The sequence below is a fragment of the Mobula birostris genome, chromosome 9, assembly GCF_030028105.1.
Source record: "Mobula birostris isolate sMobBir1 chromosome 9, sMobBir1.hap1, whole genome shotgun sequence".
In the NCBI taxonomy this organism is placed as follows: domain Eukaryota; kingdom Metazoa; phylum Chordata; class Chondrichthyes; order Myliobatiformes; family Myliobatidae; genus Mobula; species Mobula birostris.
In genome coordinates this window covers 141,565,343-141,591,888 of record NC_092378.1, presented here as the reverse complement: position 1 = coordinate 141,591,888, position 26,546 = coordinate 141,565,343, and the positions used below count along the sequence as shown (strand labels likewise).

The following is a 26,546-nucleotide window of genomic DNA, read 5'->3' as shown; positions in this document are numbered from 1 at the left end:
AAGTCAAACGTACAACCGGATAGGAAAATATGTATGTTCTTGAGAGGGAAGGAGGGAGTCAGACTGTTGTTCATCCAATACAGTCACTACCTACGCTCCATGAACAACCAAGCCCACTCTCCAAAAGACGCTGTTATGGAACTGCGCCTGCGCCTAATTCGCAATGCTCCCTGGGACCTTTAGGCCCCCCCCTCTCTCCTCATGCCTCCTCCCCCCTCCCCGTGTCGTAAAAACACAGACACATAAACTACATTTCCCTACATGCCTTTCGGACGCCGCTCGACCCCAATGAGCCAATCAGCAACCTGGGAACCGCAGGGCGTCGATGAGGTAATGGGTCGCCGAGCGCTTTCAGTAAGAGAATGCTTTGATGAGGTCCGACCTGATGAACAGATGGATTTTTTTTTAATTCGGGGGAGGGAGAGCGAATAGAGGGGGAAACTTCTCTTTCGCTTCTTCCCTTTTGTGGCGGCTGAAATATACGTGCTTGTCCTGTTCTCTCTCTCTCCCCCCCCCCACTGGAGAATGGAAAAGAAGAGAGAGGAGGAAAAGGGTGGAGGAAGGAAAGTAGTGAGTAAGGTGTGTGGTGAGCTGTCAGGACCTGGTGCTGCTGGCGGCGGCGGCGGCGCGCTTTGATGTCGGCTCGCGGTGCAGGGGCTTCGAGTTAAATCGTTGTAGGCGGTTAGTCGCGAGCGGGTGGGCGGCAGGCGCCGGGAACGGGAGGCAGAGGCGTCGACATTTCTCCTCAGCTCCGGGGGAAGAAAAAGACACATCAAACCCTCCCCCCTTCAAAAAAAAACCTCTCCTCTTCAAGATTAACGCCGTTCCCCGGAGGGTGTTTTTCAAAAAAAAAAATCTGGTTCGGTCTTTGTCTAAATTTTATTTAATCGTGGAGGGGGAGGGGTTTTTTAAAAAATATTTTTTTAAAATATACACACACACGTTAAAGTAAATCATGGAAGAGCCGGGGCGGAGGCGGCCGTCGCCGCCGTTTCTACCCGGCCGCCGCGGCGGATCGTCGTCCTGGAAGAAACTTTGCAACAGATTCGGCTGGGGCGAGGAGTTGTTGCCTGCCGCGGTGCATGTGTAGGATTTGGGGTAAGAGTGAACAGGTAAATCTGACCCTTTCTGTGTGTTCGTGTTTGTGTTGGGAGAGTGGGGGGGGTGGTGGTGGTGAGAGGGGCTGTGAAAGTGGCTTGGCCACCCTGCGGCAAGCTATTTTCTTTAGTGGCGCGGGGGGGGGGAGATGAGGTTAAAGCAACTGCAAAAGTAGTTGCACTGCTGCAAATTCTGAGGCTTGCACGTTTCTCAAAAGGGGGAAAAATCTGGGACTTGCACTTTTTCTCAAAAGTACAGCGTGTGACTTGCACTTGGCTCTGGGGGGGGGGAAGAGGATCGGGACTTGCAACTTTCTTGATCGGTTTGCACTTATCGGTTTTGTAATGGCACGTTCCCCCCCCCCCCTTTGAAGAGCAACCGCACTCCATTCTGGCGTTGTGTGCCAACTCTTTCTATTTTATCGCAGCGAAAAGAGGGAAGCCTGCAGTTCCTCCATAAAGGAAAACATTGCTTCTTTAGACAGGGGAGCCGCAGAAGATCCAGCCAGTTAATGGCTGGAAACTTTGCCCAACTTCACAGTTGTTGGTCCAAATAGTAGTGACATCTGTTCGCGTTCCTGAGCTGCGTTAGCTGTTACATTGCACACAAAAACATTAGCTGAACACAAAAGTGTGGTGCTTCAGCGTTTGTCCATCCGTCTTAATGTTACTCTTGTCAACTAAACGTAAGAGCGCTGACCTGCATCTTTTGAGCTTTTCCGGAGCAGTTTTTGGCAGGTGTACTCCATCCTATCTTTTTGCACTGATCACATTCAGTCTGTCAACACGCTGCCTAGATTCAAATATCTTTATTACCCGCAACTCGCCTCTTAATTTATTTTTAAATCAGCATTTTGTGTATTTTTTTTAAAGTTTGATGCGATGTCAGGACTTTTCCGCTCCCCGCCGTATATGTGGATCATATTTGGACGGGCCGGAGAGTTGAACGGTATTTCAGGAACTTGCTGCACAGTTTGGAAAAGGCAGTCCGTTTGTAATCAAGTAGTTTAATTAACTAGAGTAATTCCGAATTGAATCTTTTGCGAGCAATGTGCAACTGCGGTTTATTTTTAAGGGTGTATGCATTAGTGGGAAGTTTGACCTTGGCTGACCTTTGAACTTTTAATATAAATTACTCCTTTGCCTATCAAAGGTCGATCTAAAATCAGTTAAAATGTAAAAAAACAGACACATTAGGATGAAGTGCCTTTGGTTCTTTTAATCCCACTGATATTTTTAAAATTTTGAAAGACAATTTACAGAGGAGATGGATGAAAAGGTGAGGGATGTGAAAGCAAATATCTAGAGCATTTTGCCGTTGTTGATAAATATACACGGCTGTAATACGCACTACTTAAGTGGTTATGGTAACTTGGATTGCAATTGTAAATATGCTCATTGGGTTAAATTAATTATAACACTTATTGCATAGGTTCACTTTTATTGCTGAAGGAGGATACTTTGGATGGCAAATTGTTTCAAAGGATAATTAGTACCAGGTTTATAACATAACTAGTGTCATTAACAATAGAACATCTAAGGACTGCTGATGGTGTGTAGAGATAACTGCATTTTTTAACTTTTTTATTATGATTCGGTGGTTAAAAGAGAGATGGTAACATAGTTTAACTATTTCTGACCAGATCTAATTGCATATAGAGATCCATAAGTTGTTTTGCATTCCGGATTTGACTTTTCTTTCAAACTCTGTTATATCAAAACAAAAACAGAAAATAAAACACTGCTCAGTGGCGATTTTTTCCCCCTCAAATTGTCTTGTCGAAAAATATTATTGCCCCAAAACTGAGGTTGTGTGTGCGGTTGAAGCCCCAATAACGTAAACCCCAGTTTACACAATGCAGCATTTAGTATAGCAGTGTGAAAGTACCAAGAATTCATGTCATTTTCTATGGGAATGTAAACATCTTTGATGAATGTTTTCTAGTATTTTGGAAATCTTTAATGAATTAAGTACTAGCGCACATTGCGAGAATGACATCGTGTGGAATACAAAGGCATTCTGACTTCCCGAGGAATATTCAGATGTTATCGTGCCAAGTGCAAATCATCAGCAGCAGAAAGTGTTGATTTTACATGTGTATATATATTTTGCTTTTTTTTGGGCAAGTGTTTTTTGCCGTGTAGAATGGGTGTTTTTAGGCCGGTGGATTTTCAGGGTTGTGTGATGTTTGAACTCCATGCAAAGCAAATCCTTGGACAGGGGGCGCTATTCGGATCGTCTTTAGAGGAGCCAGGGAATGTGGATGTGTCTCTGAGTATGCGAGAGATTGAAAATAACAAAGAAAGTGTTTAAGTATTTTCCTGTTGTTAATCACCTTTGCCCATTTGGACTTTAAAGATCTCTGATGCGCGCATAAAACAGAGCACGGTTTTTTTAAAGGTAGGTCGTGAAGCTAGAAGCATGTTTAATTGCAGTGAGGTAGAGGTTCCTGAAAATGTGCGGGGGGGGGCGGTGAGTTGAATCGTACTTGGATTTTATGCCAATCATTTCTAGATCAAGTTTAGATAAGATTTGTTTCTAGCGGGATCCTTTCCAGATTGATTACTACAATGATATTCGATGTTAGAAAGTTGCATAAGCTGGAATGTTATTAAAGCAAGGGGCCTGAACAGTTTCTATTAGAAGCAAACGAGAACTGCAAGTAGCTAAAAGGGGTCTCGTTTGCACTTTCCCATCCCCCCACGTTGTCGGAGAGGCCAAGAAATGAATGTGATGCGGGCTGCAGACGCATCAGTCAGATCAAGAAGACTCATGCACAAACCTCTCGCAAGTGGAAGGTACACCGATTCTGTTTCAACCTGATCTGCAATCTCTGCAACTAGCACGTTTAGATAGATCTATTTGACTATAGTTTGAAGATGGACGATTAAAATTTTGCCCTTCAGGAAACGATTCATTGGTAAAAGTATCTAAGGAATAATAGCTTAAACATTGCAGCAGATTAAACCGCGATTGTAGGAGGTTTCAAAACATCAAACGGACAGGCTGCTTTAAATGAAGGTCGATGCCTGTGAGAGTAGAGTATCGTTTGTTATTTTTATATTTGCTATATGTCATTGGAACAGTGTTTTGAAGGTCTTTTAATTATTTAATTTAAAACATGGGCTAAATGTGGCTGGGTTTTGTGCAGATGATGGCTGTATAATTTGTTAACGCTTTTATTCTGCACCACGATTCGTTTTCAAGTAGGATTTTTAAAACAGAAAATGAATATATTTATCAGCAGTTGGTTCCCCTGTGGAGTGCATCATTGGAAAGTAGGCCACTCTGGATCTCGTGTAGATTGTTGTAACAATTCCTGATATTCTGATCTTTCCAATTAGCACAATGCAGAATTTTTAATTGGAGAATTTGATTCTGCACATATGCACACTTAGTTTCTATGTTATATTTTGAAATGCGCAAGGTGATTTTAAACTTGCTGGAAATTTACACTTCAAGTCTGTGCATACAGTTTAACTTGTGGAAATATGATTGTGTCCACTGCAACAAGCTATGTATATTGTAGCGCCACAATTGTAACGATTACTTTATGAATTATTAAACCGTTTGCATGAGGTATCTGGGATGGGCATTCCCCAACAACATGTTAGGGTCTTTCATCTAAGCTGCCCTTTCCCTCTTGTAGGAGGCAGAAGGTTGCTAAGTCTCTTACTCTATTAGAGATTCTCTCTTTTTTAATGGGATGTCTTTTGCTTCCCCTTCATATATCCTGTTCTTGTAAAGATACTCATTAGCATAGTACATAATAGTCAATTCTGGCAAAATACAGAATATATTTTATTATGTACATTGTAAATCTTCTTGCCTCTTTCCTAAAATAACAAGCAAATCTGATTTCAGTTGGAAGTCTAAATGGGCTGTGATTCCATTATACACAAACCAGTGTAATTCAGTTTAAGTTGAAGTGACAGCCAGCTTTTGGTAAAGGAAAATTTTGATTTACTATTCTATCTAGTTAGAAATAATTTCAATTCTAAAGGAAGCTATGGACTTATACTTTTATGGCACTTTGGTACCTTTCACAATTTCATAATTTAGGTGATTTAGCCACTTTACACGTAACAAGCTCTTGTATACGGTAATACAGAATTATACAGAAACAACAAGGGGGATAACCATGATTTAGTGTAAACAATGGTTTGTTAGCTTGCACAGAAAGAGTAATATTGCAAATATTCAATATGCTTGGGAGGGGGGTATGCAATTTATGGGTGTGAAGTGACTTTAGATCTTGGTTACTTGTGTTAACACACACAATGTTGGAGGAACTCAGCAGGTCTGGCAGCATTGATGGGGGAGGAATAAAGAGTTGATGCTTTAGGCCAATAGACCAAGATCCTTCCAACATCTGCAGAATCTCTAGTGTTTATGGCTGCTTGTTTCCTTTTTTGTGATTGTCATACGGCAAGTAGTTTTCAATTATTTCTAATACCTGTATTGGAAATCTTAATTTTTAATGGATGATGGTAACTCAAGGTCTTCTAATTAACTAAAGAAATTTAACAAATAATCAAATGATAAAACTTTTATGATTTATCAAAAATAAGGTTTTTGCTGAAACTGCAGTTATCTAGAATGTATTTATAATAGTGGATATGAAAACCATGAAATTAGTGCTAGAGCAATGTCAGATGTTTACCTATAAGTGAAATATGTAATGGAGTGAATTTTGGTAGGTAACAAATACTTCAGGGTTGGAAGCAATCATTTTTGGTCATATTCATTTTGTGAAATTTTGTACCATTGTGCATTGGTGATTTTGAGTTGGAAGAATGACAGAGCATAGCTCACAAAAATTGCAAACAATATCCTCCATCAGGGAAAATTTATCTTTTTAAAAAATATTGCTCAAGGCATTATCTTTGTAGCACCATATTATCTTAGGGCACTTCAAGGTAACTTAATTACTTTTCAGGTGTAGTTGTATTTGTAATGAGATATAGTAAGATCATTTGCATATCGCAAGAACTGAGGAACTGCTGTTTCAAATGATAAGATCTGTGTTAATGATCTTGTTTGAACTATGAATGCTATCAGAGTGGAGGAGAACACCCCTGTTCTTAATGGAATATTTAATATGCATTGATAGGGCAAATAGAGTTGGAGCTTAACAGCATCTTTGAATGTTCATACCTTGGTAATGTGCTGAAATGTCAATCTTAAATGTCCTCAAATTCATGAGCAGCCTGTATTGCGAGTTTAAAATGCAGGTGATAATGCTGCTGTGCAGCAAACTCCATTGCATAGGTTTTTTTCTTTTTAACTCAAAACAGCTGCAGTTATTAAATTGTAAATACATCTTTTTCCTCATTTTCTGTTCCTTGTGAAATGGAGCTTCTGTAAAAAGTCTGAGACTTCAATACAGCTACACTTTCTCATACTGCAATTTAACCAACAGAAACAACCCCAAATGGTACATAGGAGAAAATTGTGCCATTCCTTTATGGGGAAAATGGTGAAGTGAATGCTAAGTAAAATCTTTATAGAATTATCAAGAATGGTGTTCATCTTTTGTAGTGCAAAATACTATATTTCAGAGTTGAAAGTTTACTGTTTGCTTTTGATGCAATAATGGGATATGAATGTTTAAGATGAAGTGATGTTAAAAAATTATGGGAAAAGACGAATACTCATTGTGCTTTCATTTGTTCATAATATCACGGGGGAAGGGAAATCAGAAAAGAATGTTTGTTTTGACCTGATGGCTCTAAGTCGACATCATTTCTGATCGGTGGCTTTGAAATTAAGCACAATATTTCAGATGCTTTGTTAAAATATTACAGGAATTAACTTTTATTGTTTTTAATTACAGGAAGAATACAATACAACCAATATTTGTTTTCTGCTTGAATACTTGACCCTGGAAAGAATTGGGATTGTACTGGATTTGGTGCTGCGTGCGTGGTCGCTACAAAAATGAGTGCAAGGGGAAAGGCGTATTTGGCAGACCTAGGGGGAAGTTTTACTGAAGATGCACCAAGACCACCTGTTCCAGGCGAAGAAGGTGAACTGGCATCCACAGACAGTAGGCAATTAAACCACAGTTTCTACCCCATAAAAAATGATGGACTTAAAAGTGAGGCTTCAACAGCAACCCCACGGAGGCCAGATTTGGATTTGGGTTATGAACCAGAGGGGAGTGCTTCCCCAACACCCCCATACCTGAAATGGGCAGAGTCATTGCACTCTTTGTTGGATGATCAGGATGGAATAAATTTATTCAGGACTTTTTTAAAGCAAGAAGACTGTGCGGACCTTCTGGATTTTTGGTTTGCATGCAGTGGATTCAGGAAACTGGAACCTAATGATTCTAATGAAGAAAAGAGGCTGAAATTAGCAAAAGCCATATACAAGAAGTACATTCTGGACAATAATGGTATTGTATCTAGGCAGATCAAACCAGCCACAAAAAGTTTCATTAAGGATTGTGTTATGAAGCAACAGATAGATCCTGCTATGTTTGACCAGGCCCAAACTGAAATTCAGACAATGATGGAGGAGAACACCTACCCTGTATTCCTGAAGTCTGATATTTATTTGGAATATACAAGGACAGGTGGCGAAAGTCCAAAGTTGTTTAGTGATCAAAGCTCAGGGTCTGGGACAGGAAAAGCTTTATTAGGATATTTACCTACATTGAATGAAGATGAGGAATGGAAATGTGACCAAGACACAGAAGAACAAAAAGGGAGAGATTTGGCTACTGTAAGCAGGCTTACGCAGAAATTGCTCATGGAAACAGCACCACAACGTGCTGGTCCAACAAGGCGATTCGATGAGGCTCGAGAATACAGGTAAATGGCTTGGTACTACTGACTGCAGTAAAATCCATTGTTATTACTGGGCTTAATGATTTGTGGCAAAGCTATGCTTGAACATAAGTAGCCTCTTATGTTTTCATACTTGTTCTGTTATTTGGTAAGATGTTGATTTAGTCTGTTTTTATCTTCCAGTGAATGTTTATACAATCTGTTTATAAAACTAGCTACATTTTCCCTGCTAAAATGCTCCATGTAAGTGAAACTTGATTGTAATTGCTTTAATGCCAGAAATAACATTTTTTCTTGTTTTGCTAGTTACTTACTAGATTTGAAGTTAATGTATGCTATTGCTGATGATGGGATATGAATGTGTTAGTTAATCAAACTGTGGTCAATATGATGGAACAAAAGTTGGTTCTATCTTTTGCTTTTAATTTATTGTATTTATTGGTCATAATTAAACTATTTCAAAATATTCTGAAATCTGTGAAAACTGTGCTTTGCACAGTCTTAGGAATAGTTCAGTATAGATAGAACAAGAGTATTTTTATGAAAGTTAAGTTGGATACATTCCAGAGCAGACTTGCATTAAGAGATGTGCTGTTATTTTAAATCTCTATTCTACTCGTATAGTAAATCTAATATTGTAAATGGGAATGAGTTCATATCAGTAGTCTTGTGATCAATCCAAACTTTCTTCCAAAACTGCAAGAAGTAAATGAGAATGCATTCCAAGTCCTGCTGATGGCATACGAAGCTAAACTTTGCAGTTGTTCATTCAGTACCCCAAGAGGTACATGTGTGCAATTAAGCATATCCAGAAATGCAAAGTTGAAAACTGCTGCCACAGTTGAAAATTTTTATTCAGATTAACCCTGTTTTATCAAAGGTTTGAAGTGCTTGTACATCGACAGATTAATTAACTTTAAGAACATGGTTCAAATAAAGAAAAAGATCTGGTTTAATCCATTAGTCTACATACTTGCAACCAACAAGCTCCATTCATGTGATGGTAACTATTAAGAAACCACATGTGCTCTTAAATGTCATTTCCAAAGGAGGTATTAATTCAAACTGAAAGGAATTTGAGATTAGCATCGAGCTGCAAGATTGAGAAATTTTATTTGTACTGTTGAGCATATGCCCCTAACTGAGCTGATGTAGCATTGGCTTAGCTTGCTCTACTTGCAGCAAACATCTCGGATATCACAGCTGGGACAGAAAACTACATCAAATATTACAAAATGCTTTCAGTATTAAGCAAAATGTATGTTGTTGAAAAAGAAAACCTTGGCCTTGTTTATTTGTACTTAAACATTGTCAAATTGATTTTGTTTTGTATAAATTGCTTGCAAAAGGTGTGCATATAGATCCTTGCTAGTTCCCAACTGAGACTTTAAATGGTGGATGTATTAATCTGTGAAGTCCTTGCATTAAATCATATTGATTACATAAAGCACCGGTTTAAAAAAAAATAAACTTGTATGGAAAAAAATCTACGGTATTTCTTGTAAGATTTAGGGCTTTTTTAAGAAAAATTGAGTTCCTTATGCTTGTACGTTTTTGTATACAGGCAAACTTCCTTTCTTTTCCACTTGTTACTCTCACTGATCTCCTCCTAGCATCTACCCCGCAGGTGTGACAAGTGCTACATCTCCCTATACACCTCCCTCATTACCATTCAGGGCACCAAGCAATCCTTGCAAGTGAGGTGACACCTCACCTGCGAGTCTTTCAGGGTTATCTATTGTATCTGGTGGTCCTCCTTTAAATTAATGAGACACAATGCAGATTAGGCAACTGCTGTATCAAGCATCTTAACTTAGCCACAAGATGCAGGATCTCCCACTGGCTGTCCTTTCAATTTGACTTTCCATTCTGACATGTCTGTCCGTGGTTTCCACTATTTCCATAATGACACCAAACTCAGACTGGAGAAGCAACATCTCATTCTGACTGGGTAGCAACCAACCTGGTAGCATGAGCATCGATTTCTCTAACTTTTAGTAATTTCTACCCCTTCTCTCCTTACTCCTTCCCTCTCACACCTTATTAATTGAAAGCCTATTGGAAAAAAACTTGAGTGATACATGGTATCTTCAAAGTTAGTTACTATTCAAACTAATAGCTATTTTAAGTGAATCATTGTGGTTTAGTAATTCTGTAAATATTAATTTGGCTCTTATTTCCAAACTTGATTTTTTTCCTTAAATACTGATAACTTGTTATCACAGCTCCAAGTTTCAAAACTATACCAGGATTCATTCTTTGACTGCATACCTTTTGCATCTTAGGCTTCATCTTTGCTACATGTTTCTCTATAGCTTGGGTGTTGAGCATGGTTCTTCTGTCTCTGTGTCCTTCCTGTATTTTCCCAACATCAGATCCAATTTGCTGTAGCCACACCTTCCATAAGCCCCCCTCCCTGCCCAATTATACTGGCTATTTTGTTCCAAAGTATACACTCCATTTAATAAAGCTAGTGGGCCTATTATCATTCTTCCTGGTTGCTTGGCAGCTAGTTTCCATTCTGATTTTTATGCTTTATTTTCTTAATCCAAATGAAACCTTCGCTATCCAGCATGATTTTAATAAAGAACTATCAGGACTTCTGGTCCATCTCTCAAAAATACGTTAATTCTTCAAGCCCACAATATATAGAATTTGAAACCAGATGGCAGTATTGGAATCAAGTTTAATAACACTGGCATATGTTATGTTGTTTTGCAGCAGCAGTGCATTGCAATACATAATTTTAAAAAACTATAAATTGCAATAAGAAATATATATAAAAAATTAAACTAAATAAGTAGTGCAAAAATAGTGAAATAGTATGGATGGATTCATTGTGAATTCAGAAATTTGATGGCATTGGAGGAGGAGCTGTTCCTAGAAAGTTGTGTGCCTTCAGGCTCCTGTACCACCTCTTTGTTAACAATGAGAAGAGGACGTGTTCTGTGTGATGGGGGTACTAAATGAAGATGTCCTTGATGCTGAGTCTAGTGCCCATGATGGAGCTGGTTGAGTTTGCAACTTTCTGCAGCTTTTTCCCAATCCTGTTCGGTAACCACCCTCCTCTTCCCCCCCCACACCATACCAGAAGGTGATGCAACCAGTTAGAATGCTCTCCACGATATATCTGTAAAAATTTTTAATTGTCTTTGGTGACATAGCAGGTCTCCTCAAGCTCCTAATGAAATGCAAATGCTGTTGTGCTTTCTTTGTAATTGCATTGATATATCCAGGTAGATCACCAGTGATATTGACACCCAGGGGCTTGAAACTGCTCACCATTTCCACTACTGATCTCTAAGGATTGGTGTGTGTGTTCTATCGACTTCTGCTTGTTGAAGTCCACAGTCCATTCCTCAGTCTTACTGACATTGAGTGCAAGGTTGTTGTTGGAACTCCACGCAACCAGCTGATCTCTTGTTCTTGTCACCTCCTAGTTAACTGTCTGAAATTCTGTTAACAATAGTTATGTCATTGCCAAATTTATAGATGGAGTTTGAGCAGTGCTTAGCTACACAGTCATGGGTGCAGAGAGAGTAGAGCTGTGGGTTAAGCACATAATCCTTGACATGCATCGGTGTTGATTATCAGTGAGGAGGAGATTTTATTTCTGATACACACTGACTGTCGTCTCCCAGTGAGGAAGTTGAGGATCCAGTTGCAGAGGGAGGTAGAGAGGCCCAGACTTTTGAACTTGGTTAGTACTGAGGGTATGATGTTATTGACACTGAGCTGTAATCAGCAAACAGTAGCCTGAGGTAGGTATTGCTATTGACTAGGTGATCCAAGGCCAAGTGGAGAGCCCATGAAATTGCATCTGCTGTAGACCTGCTGCATCTGCTGTGGCGATAGACAAGTTGCAGGTCCTTGAGCATGAATTGACTTTGGCCATGACCAACCTCTCAAAATATTTCATGACAATAGATGTGAGTGCCACTGCATGATAGTCTTTGAGACAGCTCACTCTGCTCTTCTTGGGCACTGGTATGATTGTCACCCATTTGAAGGGCAAGAATCATACCTGCACCAACTAGAGCAGTGAGAAATTGAAAATGTCCTTGAACACTCTGCCAGTTGGTTGGCACAGGTTTTCAGAACCCTATCTTGTTTACCATCAAGGCCTAATGCCTTGCATGGGTTCACCTCATGAAAACTGTTCTGATGCTGGCCTTTGAGACAGATCACAAGGTTACCATATGCTGCAGGGATTCATACGGGTGTAGTTGTACTCTGCCTTCCAAACCGTAAAAAGCGTTTAGCTCATCTGGAAGCCATTCATGATATTAGGCTTTGCTTAATAGGAAGTGGTGGTTTATAAACCCAGGCAGAGCTGATGTGCTTCTGATTCTGTCTAACTTCAATTGGAATTGTTTTCTTCACCCTTAAAACAGCCTTCTGGAGGTCGTACCTGGACTTCCTGTACAGTTCTGGATCACCAGTCTTGAATGCCACAGATTTAGCCATCAACAGGCTACAAATCTGGTTCATCCATGGGTTTTGGTTTGGATATGTTCTCGAAGACGTACACTCATTCACACAGGTCTTGATGCAGTTGGACACAACTGTGGCGTATTCATTCATATTTGAAGGTGAATCCCTGAATATTGTTCAGTCCACCGACACAAAGCAATCCTCTGCCTCCCTTGATCATACCTTGGTTCTCACCATTGGTGCTGCGGTCTTTAGTCTCTGCCTATGTGCTGGGAATAGAAGTACAGCCAGGTGATCGAACTTTTCAAAGTGCGGGCATAGGTGGTACAGTAAGCATTCTTGATGGTGCTGTAACAGTGGTCGAGTGTTGGCTTCTGTGGTTAGAAACATAGAAAAGCTACAGCACAATACAGGCCCTTCGGCCCACAATGCTGTGTCGAATATGTACTAACTTTAGAAATTACCTAGGGTTACCCATAGCCCTCTTTTTCTAAGCTCCATGTACCTATCCAGGAGTCTCCTAAAAGACCCAAATGTTGTACAGGTGATATGTTATGCATGCTTAGTTCGGAGACTCCTTCAAGCTGGCCTGGTTGAAATCCCCTACAATGGTAGTGAAAGCATCAGGGTATGTCTTTTTCATACCTGCTGATCATAGTGCTCAGCTCCTCCAGTGCTTGCCTGATGTTGGCCAGAGGTGCATACATTGCTACTGGGATGATGTCGGAAAATTCACTTAGCAGATAAAATGGATGACTCTAGATGTTATAGGTCAGGTGAGCAGGACTGCAACAGAACCATCACATCTGTGCCACAAAGAGCTAATCATTGTATCTTGAATGTACTTAATAATTAAGTATCTGTGAATCAATGGAGTAGAGAGTTCCAAACTTTGCAGCCCTTTTAAAGGTAGAAAAGTCTCCTCATTTCAGTTCTTAGTGCCTCACTGCCCCATGTATTTATTGTGTGATAACCCAATTCTGGATTCTTCAGCCAAATTAAAAGTCTTCCTAGACTCTACGCTACTGAGTCCTTCAAAATTTTATTTCACTGAGGCTCCCTTTCATTGACTCGAACTATGGGAGCATGCCTTAGCCTCTTCTAACATAATCCCATCACCATAAATTGGTCTAATGTTTCTTGTACACCCCCCAAAAACAAGATGATTTTAGAAATAGATTATTATTTTCTTATGTAATGAGGTAAAAAACTTGTTTTGCATGCCTTTGACAGATCATTTCATTACAGCAGTACATTGAAGTAATATATAATTTTGGTCACAAGCAGCACAGGCCAGATGTGACTTTCGATTTTATACCCAATCCCTTCATATTGAGAGGTTAAGAAAACCTGTTTTATGTCTGTCATGTTTATAAGACCCACATTCCTAATTTGTCTTTTTTAAAAATACAATGAATTGTTATTAATTTAGACACATTGGGACCAGTACATTTTGGCCCAATTAAGTGGCTGCCCCAATTAACCAAAGTTTCTTAAGTTTCTTGTAAATAGTTAATGTATAAAAAAGGCAAACTACCATTTGACTGAGTAATTATGTGTTTAAATGAAAATGCAGAATAAATTAGAACAGTGACAATACTACCACAGTGCTATAAAACTATAGTTCTTAAGTTATCGACAGAGAAATTCATCGAGTGTACACTACAGTATTCTTTTGACTGTAAATGAACAAAATCCACACAGACACCTAGTGCAAATAATGGACTGCCTTCATACAGTGCTTTAGATGATTGCATCCTCCAAATTTTCCTTTTCAAGATGATTGTTGATACCTTTAAGTTCTTCATTGTTCCTAACTTGAAGTAGTGAGATACAAGCCTCAGTACTTGAAACTTCAGTGAACAAAACATTTCTGACTTGACTTGCTGCTTATTTCTCACCAACTAGCAGTGACTAAGATCACTGCTTTATGAGCATAAACACACAACTGTCTCTAAAATCGATCTAAGATGGTGTAGTGCTTAACAGCCACACAAGTGCACACAACTGACACTAGTTAGAAATTTCGGCAACAGTGTCCTGTCCCAATTAAGAGGCATAGTATTCCAAATAAGTGGCTACCCTGTTTAAACGATGGCCCAATTAACCATTGGCGCTGGAAGTGTGGCAACATTTGCAAGCGGTTCTCAGTACAATCCTCAGACTGTGGTTGTTAATACAAATGATGCATTTCACTATATTTCAATGTGCACTTGAACAAATAAAGTCGCTGTTTATCATTACCATTATGCTGTCAGCTAATCTATACGTTATGAACAGCCCCTAGGCCCTTTATCTAAATGACTTAACATAAATTGTAAAAAATGAGGCCCAAATACTCATCCATGCAGTGCTGTTAGTTAATCCTTAATCAATTTTAATATATTGCTTTCAGTCTGCCAGGTTCTAACTTGATAGAGTGCCACACAAGAATTTATATAAAGTGCTTTTCAAAATTGATCATGCATTTCCCTATTTTTGTTAAGATAGATATAACCGCATAATATCAAAAACCATTTCCTTTTCATAAATATTTGACTCCACGCAATAAGTATTAAGGATTCTGTTACATTTTGTGTAAAAATTAATAGTTGCTGCTACACTGTTGGGTAAATTGCCTAATTGATCTCACCTAGAAGAGTTGGTATATATTTGTTTCCTCCTAATTTGAAGTCTATTCAAATGTGATCCTTAACTTTGCCACTGTTTTTGTTTCTCTTTGAGTATTCATGCTAATGCTATTTTACAAACTGTGGACCATCAGATTTTGAAGCAATTTTAAGTAATGCTCCAGGAATAAATGTATATTTAAATTTGTGGTTTAATGATATACTCATGTGGCCCTGCTGATACCTTCTTTCAGTTCCCTTGGCCCTGACATTCAGAGGATCTATAAGATGATGGGAATAAATCTATTATGTTAATTGTAGCTTTATTAATATACAATATATCCTTAAAAATAAATATGCAAACATTGAATATACTTTTATTTTACAAAGCAAATTGTGAGCATGGAATAGAAAGGAAAAACTTTGTGTTTCTACATTTGCTTTTGTATACATTTAAAATGTGCAACCTTGTTTTATAATTTTTTTTATTCCCACCATAAACTGAAACATTTTCAGAATGTTAAGTTACTAATACAGGACCTGATTTTTAAAATAAGGATGCCACACTTTTAGGATCTAGGGAAGATATTGTCTGTATTCTTAATAGAACATTGAAGTTTGGCAAAATTAATGGAGGGAAGCAAAAGAGGTGGTCGCGTGGCATTGCCAATCAGGGATAGTGTCATAGCTGCAGAAAAGGAGGAAGTCATGGGGGAATGGTCTTACTGAGTCAGTGTGGGCAGAAGTCAGAAACAGGAAAGGGACAATAACTCTACTGGCCCCCTAATCGTAGCAGGGACATCAAGGAGCCGATAGGGAGGCAGATTCTGGAATGGGGCGATAATAATAAGGTTGTTGTGATGGGAGATTTTAACTTTCCTAATATTGACTGGGATCTCCTTAGAGCAAGGGGTTTAGATGGGGTGGACCTTGTTAGGTGTGTTCAGGAAGATTTCCTGTACTTGATCTGGTATTGGGAAATGAACCTGGTCAGGTGTCGGATCTCTCGGTGGGAGAGCATTTTGGAAGTAGTGATCACAACTCTATCTCCTTTACCATAGCACTGGAGAGGGATAGGAGCGGACAATTGGGGAAGACATTTAATTGGGGTAGGGGCAAATATGATACTATTAGGTAGGAACTTGAGAGCATAAATTAGGAGAGGATGTTCTGAGGGAAATGCACGGCAGAAATGTGGCAAATGTTCTGCATAGGTATGTTCCATTGAGGCAGGGAAAGGATGGTAGGGTAAAAAAATCATGGTGTACAAAGCATGTGGAAAATCTAGTTAAGAAGAAAAGAAAAGGGTCTTTAAAGAGACATGGAGTTTAGAGAAATAGAGAGCTATGCAGTAAGGAAATTCTAGGCAGCTTCTAGAGTAGGTTACATGGTCGGCACAACATTGTGGGCTGAAGGGCCTGTAATGTGCTGTAGATTTTCTATGTTTCTATGTATAGAGCTAGTTGGAACAAACTATAAAATTATGGGTGAATTCTGTACAAAAAATGGTATGAAGATCAATACAGATTGGATAAAGAAGGGCATTGAAAGGAAAGATGGGAAAATAATCTTGCATCAAAATCTCAAAGTTACAGTGTGAAGAAATTAGTACAGGTTGAGTCTCTCTCTCGCTGTCCATCCCATTGGATGATGGTGGTTCCTCAGAAAGGAACAGCGTGTGCGTGAATGGATCTTAGGTGAGTAGGGGATTGCACAGGTCCAGACCCACCCTCTAGACAACCCTTCCTGGATCCAGCGGCATGGTGGATTCCAAGATGGCTGGGGGAAGTTCTGTTGCAGTTAATGGCCAGACCAAGCTTCGATGCAAGGGATGCCCTTTCCGCACTTCACAGCAAGTGTTTGCTAGATGGCCGTTGACCCTACGAGAGGGTTCATCCGCTCTTTGACAAGTCTTGTTTTTTGTCCTGCAGGGTGTCTGGCCACCCTCCTCACCAGGCAAGCCTGTTGGGGGAACCGGTTTAGTCGCCAACCACCCGACCATGCGACAGGTAGTACTGGGTTACATGGTACCAGTAGCACTCAGACGGGTGACCTGACGAGTACCCCTTATTCGAAATGCTTGGAGTCAGAAGTGTTTTGGATTTTGAGTTTTTTCAGATATTGGAATATATAAGATAGCTTGGGATTGCCATCATTTCCAACTCTGAATTTACAGTTTCAAGGAAAGGTTTGTGAGCCCTTTGCAAATACCTGGTTTTCTGCATTAATTACTCATAACATGTGGTCTAATCTTCACCAAGTCATAGTAGATAAACAGAATCTGCCTAAACTAATAACACAAACGATTATACTTCCTCTCATCAATACCGAGTACATTCTTTAAACAATTAGTCTAGGTTCAAAATAGTACGTGAACCTCGGGGGTGATGCCTTCCACAAAAGCTGTTTGGAATTGATGAGATGAGATTGGGGATGCAGGTTATAGGAGTGCCCTGCCCTATAAAATAGACCCACAAACTCAGGTTACTGACAGAACCTGCTCTGCTCAAGAAATATCTGCTTATGTGCACCATGTCTTGATCAAAACAACTTTCAAAGGACCTTAGAAGAAGAATTGTAGAGATGAAGCTGGAAAAGGCTACAAAAGCATCTGAGTGTTCATCGGAACGCAGTAAGATAAATTCTCTACAAGTAGAGGAAGTTCAGGACTGTTGCTACTCTCCCTAGGAGTGTACATCCTGCAAAGATCACTCCAAGAGCATAGAATACAATGCTGACGGAGGTGATAAAGAACCCAAGGGTAACAGCAAAAGACCTGCAGCAATCCCTAGATCTCTGTTCATGTGTTCACTAAGAAAAATACCGAACATGAATAGTGTTCATGGAAGGGCACCATGGAGGGAAACCACTGCTCTCCAAACAAAACATTGCTGCACAACTCAAGTTTGCAAAAGACTACTTCGGAGTTCCTAAACGCATCTGGGACAATGTTCTGTGGACAGATGAGAATAAAGCTGAACTTTTTGGCAGAAATACATACCACCATGTTTAGAGGAAAAAGCACTGCACACCAACACCAAAATCTCATCCCAGCTGTGAAGCATGGCGGAGCATCATGGTTTGGAGCTGCTTTGCTGTTTGGCCTGGTTAGCTTAGAATTGTGGGAACAATTAATTCAAAATTGTATCAAGACACTTTACAGGAGAATGTTAGCAGGGTAGCAGTGTAGAAGCTTAATAGAATTTAACAAGACAATGATCTGAAACACAATGATCAACAACAAAATGGTATTAAAAATTGTTTTGAAGGTTCTATGCAAGGTATAAAAACAATCAGTGTCATAGACTTGATCTGGTGCTTGATTTTTGTGATCAGCAGATGCTTTAAAAATTTACTGCTGTGCCTTTTAAATTTCTGCAACCAGCTAGCTGAATATTCACAATTAGCTTCAATTTTTCAGTTTTAGGTAGATCTCTGATTGTTCCATGATCAGCATACCATTAAGAGGCACGTGTTCACTCTGATGATACACGATTAAGATCTTCATTTTTCACTTTATGTGCTTTTTTAAAATTTTTTTTATTAACTTCTGTTCATTACATATGTCAGGTCACCTCTCAGAACTGCCTGTGTTGCACAGAAACCTATGCATCACCTGGGAACCTTCCCAATATCTTGTAGAATTTTCCATTTGTGATGTCATCTTGGAGTTCAAAAAAAATTTGGATTTCGGAGGTTTTATGATTTTGGAATTTTGGATAAGGGGTACTCAACCTGTATTAGTATTAATAAAGACTACTATCAAATGTCATTGAACGTATCATTCAAAAGATATTCAGGTGAATAATATGAACATTATGATGAATTAATTCATATCTCCCATATAAATACAGAAACTTCACTCGTTCCATGTATTTCAGTGGCAAGGTGGGCTGTTTGCCCTGTTTGACAAATGTAAAGATAGCTTTTTGGATATGCATGATTAATTCTATTTTCGACAACAAACTGACCCATAATCAGTTAAGAGCCCAGTTTGTATGACTAGTTTATTTGGTAAATAAGTCATTGAAGGATTTGAATGTTGCAGAACAGAATGGAGTTTGACGCTTGATGAAATTATAAAATATTTGGATATAGAAAAACTCAGTTTCAGTGTATTGGTATTTTAATATGCCTCTGGGAGCACTTGGGTACCTTAAAAATTGTATGATAAAATAGCAGAAAAAGACATCTCAGATTTTCTCTGGAGGATGTGGAATATGAGTAGTAAAATTTGGGTTTAAGCAAAGTCTGCTGCTAGAGTTAGCAAAATGTAAAAATACTAGTTTGTAATAGAAGCTTTTCAAATCTTCTAAGCTTTCTTGTGAGTGTAATATTAAATACGTTTTCTGCTACTGTTCTAGGAGTTCCACAATCCCTTGAGTATGTCAGCATTTTTTTAATACTTTCCAATCCATTAGTTTGCTGCTTTATTTCTTCTAGCTACTGTGGTGATTGTTTCAATTTTTAGGTTCTTGTTGCTCACAATGTGTCAATTATTTCACAATTGCAGTCAAAGGTAGTAATAAATCGAGACCTTAAATTGTTGGAGTTCTTGTGAAGATTTTCCCACTGTACCATTGTGGCTTGTGTTCTATGATTTTGATCCACTGGTGATGTAGGAGCAGTAATATATTTCTAAGTTGAGAGTGTTAGACTTGGGGGAGCAACACCTTCTATAGGTTCCCCTCTGCCTAAAGCCCATGTTCTCAGTGGTGAAGGTTGCAAGTTTGGGCAATGCTTATAAAGTAGCCTAACTTAGCAACTGCATTGTATTTTGTAGATGGTGTAGGCAGCAGATACTTCCTGCTGATGGGGGAAGTGAATATTTAGGATAGAGGTTGGAGTACTAATCCAGTGAGCTGTTCTGTTTGACAACTGGAGATGCATCGGACTTGTGAATTGTCAATGTGGGAAGCCTTTAAAGTATAAGGAAGTGACCTATACTACGGAATATCCAGCTTTCTCTCCACCTTCTTCCCTTCCCACCCCCTCCCCAAAGTGAAATTTAATGTCAAGTATGAGTTATTACTTGCCATCAGTGCAGGTAGACTTTGTATGATTTTTTTCAGATTCAGAAAGGACTCAATCTGGTATTCAAAGATGAGGCATATTGCGTTTTCTTATACTACCTTGAAATGCACCATAGCCATGTTCCCAGCTTTCCTTTTAAATTCACCTGGAATTTGATTCCTGTGTTCTTTTTGCAAAAATTGCCTGGTTCTGTAGCTAGTGATTCTTTTTAAACTCAACTCATTCTCCAAGTTACCTTCAATTCATTGGGATCACATTTCTTGTGCTGCAAATTTAGCCACTGGGTTCACTAGAAAACTTATTAAATAAACTATGTAACACCTAAGAAAAAAAATTGAGTGTTAGGATGCAGAGGCTGGGAAATCTCTAACAGACTGACACCATGAAAGTCTAGAGGATGGCTCTCTTTGGAACCACAAAATATGGGCAGGGTTTCTAATGAATATGTCTTTTCAGCTTTTATCCTGAAGATGATGGTTGCCATAGAAAGGAGGGAAATAAAGTGCTGTCTTTGACTACATACAAATTAGTAGTACAGAGATATTGGTGGTCTGAAAGTGGGTCAAAGTGGATAAATCGCCAAATCCTTGGACATTGTAGGAAGCTAGAGAGGAAATTGCAGAGGGTATTTGTTTCATCTTTAGCTACAGATGAAGTTGCATATGAACTTGGTGGGTGGCCAATGTTGTTTTAAGAAGGGAAGCCAAGCCAAACCAGGAAATACAAACTGGCAAGTTTGGCATCAGTGGTCGGTAGGTTATTGGCGGGAACTCAGAGAGATGGAGCCTATCAACATTTGGATAAGCAAGGTCTAATTCAGCATGTCTGTGTGTGGGAAGTCATGTCCTCTGTTTTTTTGGGGGTGGGGGGGAAGATGAGGGTAGGGCAGTGGATTTTGTCTATGTTGATTTTAACAAGGTCTTTCACAAGGTCCCACTTGGTAAGCTAGTTTGGAAAATCAGATTGTATGGGATCCATGGAGAGGTGGCTAATTGGATTTGTAATTGACTTAATGGTAGAAACAGACTAGTGGTTGAAGGTTGTTCTTTGGACTGAAGGCCCTTGCATGGCAGTATGCCACAGGGGTTGCTGTTAGGATCTTTGTTCATTAGTTAGGTTGTGAATGTACAAAACAATCTTAGCAAGTTTGATACCTAATATACATAGTATCCTGGACAATGAAGAAGATTATCAAAAATTGATTAGTTGGGTAAGTGGTCTGGAGATTGGCAAATGGATTTCAACTGTAAGTGTGAATTGTATCTTGGGAAGTCAAACCAGGGTACGATTTCTACCGTGGGTTGTTGGGCCCTGAAGATTGGAAGGATCTAGGAGTACAAGTGGATAATTTACTGAAAGCGATGTCAAAGTAGAATTTGTGTTTGGCACGCTGGCCTTCAATTAGGATACTGTGTATAGCAGTTGGGAAGTTATGTTGTAGTTGTACAAAATATTGGTAAGATTGTACTTGAAGTATGTGTAGCTTTGGTTGCCCTTTTACAGAAGTTAAAATAGAAACAGTGCAGAGAGATTTACGAGGATGGTATGAGGATTCAAAGGCTTGGGTTATATATTGAGAGAGGTTGGGCAGGCTGGGACTGTTTTCCCTGGAGTGAAGAAGGCTGAGGGGTGACTTTATAGATGTGTATAAAATCATGAGGGGTATAGATAGGGTGCATCTATATTTCTCAGGGTAGGAAAACTAAAAGCTAAAAGGTTGGTTTAAGATGCGAGGTGAAAGATAGTAAAAGGGCCTAAGGGGTAGCTTCATGCAGTGTGTGGGTGGTTTGAATATGGAATGACTTGCAAGAGGAAGTGGTTGAGGCACATTCAATAACAATATTCAAAATACATTTGGATAAGTACATGGATCGGTGTTGAGGGAAATGGACCAAACATGGGCAAATGGGCTTTGCTTGCGCACAACATGATCACAAAGTTGGGCTGAAGGGCCCATTTCCAAGCTGTATTACTCTGATTCTGTTTTCTATAGCTTTGAAATGAAATAGATTTGTGTTGCAACAAATGCTGTTTAAAATGTGTTTATAGATACAGTGGATTCCGGTTAATTGAGCCATCAGTTAACTGGAGCAGCCGCTTATTTGGGAAAGCTCTTAAAGGAAAAAAAAAACTATTTGAGACAATAGCCTGGATTCCCTTTGTTTATTTTGGATACTATGCCGCTTAATTGAGACGAGACTGTTGCCGAACAGTTTCTAACTAGTGTCAGATATGTACACTTTATGTAGTCGTTAGACACTACACTATGCTTAATGAACAGTTTTTAAATGGTGAAAATTGTGTGTGCTTGTGTTCAAAAAGCAGTGATTTTTGTCACCAGTAGTTGGCAAGAAATAAACAGTAGGACAATTCAGAATTGTTTTGCTCACTACTTTCAAGCTTGGAGATGTCAGAAATGGTCGGAGATGAAAATGGAATGATTTAACTACAAGTTAGAAACTACGAAGAATTTGAAGGTATCGACAGTAATCTTGAATGTTACAGTGAAAATGAAGTTTTGGAGGATGCATTTGTTGAAGGCAGTCCATTATCTGCACTAGATATCTGCGCTGATTTTGTTCATTTACAGTCAATCAAATAAACATGACAGCAATTTGTCCGTTGATAACTATTAGGAACTAATAGTTTTATTGTATTGTGGTGGTATTGATAGCATTCTATTTCATTTAAATACATAGTGTTTTTTACTTAAATGGTAGTTTGTTTTATACGTTCTTAACTATTTCCATGAAACTTCAGGTAATTGGGGTAGCTGCTTAATTGAATCAAAACGTACTGGCCCTGATGTCCCATTTTACCAGAATCCACTCTTTTTTTTCTATGGAGATCAAAATTTCATCTATAGCATATGAGAGGAGTCTAATAACGAGGATAGAAGCTTTTCTTGAGTCTGGCAAAGTGTTTGATATTGTTCGTTCATTTTTTGGAAAGAACTTGTAGTGTATTTGAAATTGGTGAGTTGGTAAAAGTTTATGGAAAGTAGTGCATGACTCTTAAGAAACACATGATAGAATGTCATAACCATCAAAATTGGAGAATCTGTTTGTTCTTGAAGCAGACAATGTTTAGAACACTAGGCTGGTAAAGTTGGAAGGGGAAAGAGAAGGAGACAGAGTTTGTATATTTATTACCAGAGGTGCCAAAAAAAGATTTTTTTTTGCAGATTACAGTCGAGGAGGAGGGAGAAGAATGGGAAAAATAATTTATTATTTATTTGGAGTATTGAGCAGGTGGTGAAACTGGATTTCAAAGGAACTTTTATAAGGCAATTTGCAGTGTACTTGAACTGTATGAGAGTGGGTGATACTGATATAGATTATTAGCCATGACCTTGTTTAAGTGCAGAAGCAGCATCAGGGTCTAATCGTCTCCTCCTATTGTGTCTTCCTGATTCTATTTATGTGTGCTTTTTGCCAAGCTTGTAAGATTTCTGTGTGAGTATGAAACCCTGACTTGGATGAAAGTGCATCATCCCGCTATTGTGAAAAAAGAAAGCAACCAAATTTCAAAGGTGATCGAAAGTCAGTACTACTTAAATTTGCAGTAAAGACGATTTCAAGTTTTTAAGCATGAATGGTAGCTTTAACATTGAGAGAAGTGTATGAAGTTGACAGACATCTGATCCTGATGTGTTGGTGCATGTTAGTGGCACCCGTTTTTGATTTTTGAGCATGTAACCCTAGTTTGATGTTTTATGCTTTGAAGGCTGAAGTTCCTTTGGCAGTTCACAGGTTTATTATCATTGATATTTGTTGTGAAATATGTTGTTTTGCGGCAGCAGTGTGGAACAAGACAAAACTTACTACGAGTTACTACTAAAGTTTAATGTTGTTAGTACAATGGAATTGGAGTATTCAGCCGAAAAATTGTCGAAGTATGTTTTAAGCTGGAGAGCCAGAAGAATCCAGGTGCAAACTGTGGAATCCTAAAAGGACACCACAGAACAGAAGCTATTTAGCCACCATGACTCTGCCAGCTATGTAGTTAGTCGTACTTGTTCATATGTCCTGCAAATCATTCAAAATGGAATTAGATTATACAGTGGTTATTATATCTATTTCCATGGCCAAAAATATTGTCAGTACATCTCAGATTGTGATTTGCAGCATATTTTGCAATGTTTCATGTTCAATTGTTTCCTGTGGTTTTGGCACTGGAATTAACTTTTCTACAAGTTTCTCTATTTCAATATATAACTAACTTTTGTCCTTGGTGCTGATTAATTGAATCTCCTTGGATATTCTTCAAAAAGCTTGATGGTTCAGGTTTTAAAAAGTATACTGGCGTGACTATTGAAGTAATTATGAAATGGCCTCACATGAGGAGAGTTTGAAAATGGTGGATTTATTATTGCAAAAGGTTAATGATTCAGGGTGAGGACTTCAATTGATGTGTTGGATAATGAGACAATCTCGTAGGGTAATAAGTTGAATGTGATTTTTGACTGGTAAGAATCAGGTAACTTTTTTTGCAATAGCTTAAAATTTCTGATAACAGTTCAGTACAGCATTAGAACATGATGAAAAGTTGTAAATGTACAATTGAGAGGTATAGCACCCAATTGATGATGTACAGTGTGATACTAGAAAATAACAAGCCATTCATTCAGTGGCCTGGAGTTTATGAAAGAATTCTTAAAGTAAATGATACTAAGAAATCTGGAAGTAAATGATAAAACTGAGCATGAAGCCTTTGGATTGTTCTTAAACCCCAGCTAGTATCCTTTAGGGAAGAAAGCTTGCAGTTTTCCTATTATTAATAGGATTTTATGTTTGCAGAGATTTGCAAATAAGATTTGTTTTCATTAAAGTAATATAGAATCAATTCATGAATGAGATTGTGGAACTTGAGATTTGCACTGCTAACAAAAAGTAGCTCTGGAATTGTTTGTAGTTTTGAATAGAATTTCTATTATTAAATTTGGCCATTTATAGTATTTCACGAATTGACAGGCATAAAATTTATTTTCAGAAGTAAACTTTGAGCTTAGCCCATAAGATATAGGAGCAGAATTAGGCCACTTAACCCATCGAGTCTGCTTCACCATTTCATCATGGTTGATCCAATTTTCTTCTCATCCCCAATCTCCTGCCTTCTCTTCATATCCCCTCATGCTCTGACCAATCAAGAATCTATCAACCCGCCTTAAATATAGACTTGACCTCCACAGCTGCCTTTGGCAAAGAATTCCACAGATTCACCACCCGCTGGCAAAAGAAATTCCTCCTCGTCTCCATTCTAAAAGGAAGACCCTCTATGCTAAGGTTGTGTCCTCTGGTGTTAACTCTCCCACCATAAGAAACAACCTTTCCATATTCACTCTGTCAAGGCCTTTCACCATTTGATAGGTTTCAATGAAGTCACCTTGCATTCTTAATTCTAGTAAATACAGGCCCAGAGCCATCAAATGCTCTTTATATTGACAAGCCTTTTAATCCTGGAATCATCTTCATTTCAGCACATCTTTTCTAAGATAAGGGGCCTAAACCTGCTCGCAATACTTCATAAGTGAGGCCTGCTTTATAAAGTCTCAACATTACTTGCTTTTATATTCTAGTCTTCTTGAAATAAATGCTAATATTGCATTTGCCTTCCTCACCACAGACTCAATCTGCAAATTAACCTTTAGGGAATCCTGCACAAGCACTCCTAAATCCCTTTGTGCCTCAGTTTTTTTGTATTTTCTCTCCATTGAGAAAATAGTCAACCCATTCATTTCTTCTACCCAAGTGCAAAACCATACACTTCCCGACACTGTATTCCATCTGCCGTTTCTTTGCCCATTCTTCTAATCTGTCTAAGTCCTTCTGGAGCCTCTCTACTTCCTTGAAACTGCCTGTCCCTCCACCTATTTCTATATCATCTGCTGTTTGTCGCTCCATCATTCTCTATATCATCTGCAAACTTTGCAACAAAGCAACCAATTCCATCATTCAAATCATGACATATAATGTAAAAAGAATGGGTCCCAACACAGACCCTTGTGGAATACCACAAATCACTAGCAGCCTGTTAGAAAAGGCTCCCTTTATTCCTACTCTTTGCCTCCTGCCAATCAGCCACTCCCTTATCCATGCTAGAATCTTTCCTGTTGTACCATGGGCTCATAGCTGTTTAAGCAGACTCATGTGGTAACTTGTCCAGAGACTTGTGCTAAAGATGTCCAAAAAGTGTCCAAGGTTTAGCCCACTCAGTTCCTTTATTGAATTAGGGATCTGGGTAACTGAATAAAGGTTGTCACTAATTAAATCTGTTATAATAACTGCTGGTTTGCTGATGAGCAACTGCAGATGCTGTTGCTTACTGTCATGGTTTGGTTTGGCTGGTCAGGTCGAAACACTTCCCCTTCTGTTGCCTCCGGTATAACATTTGGAAGTAATTCAATGGAGAAAACAGTGAACCAGGATCTAACATTGAATTTTAAAGGGCATTGTCTGTAGAAGCTAGAGTCCAAAAGTGTTAAGGGGATAGTTAATTTTTTCATCTCTGAATGGCCTCTACACATTAGGTTTAGAGCTTAGGTCATGACCCGGATTTTGCTGTGAAATCTTTCTGT

General features: G+C 38.9%; 1 protein-coding gene across 4 annotated transcripts in view; it reads left to right on the top strand.

Annotated features, from left to right (window-relative positions):
* The first annotated feature begins 348 nt into the window (after positions 1–348).
* axin1 (axin 1) overlaps positions 349–26,546 on the top strand; it is a 147,039-nt gene continuing 120,841 nt past the window's right edge. For 2 of the 4 annotated variants that reach the window (XM_072269002.1, XM_072268999.1), the window contains exons 1-2: positions 349–1,112; positions 6,935–7,916. In XM_072269002.1, coding sequence (XP_072125103.1) covers positions 7,039–7,916 — 878 coding nt within the window. In that variant the 5' untranslated portion in view covers positions 349–1,112; positions 6,935–7,038. The remainder of the gene's footprint in view (positions 1,113–6,934; positions 7,917–26,546) is intronic. The other 2 variants (XM_072269001.1, XM_072269000.1) reach the window with 2 other exon arrangements.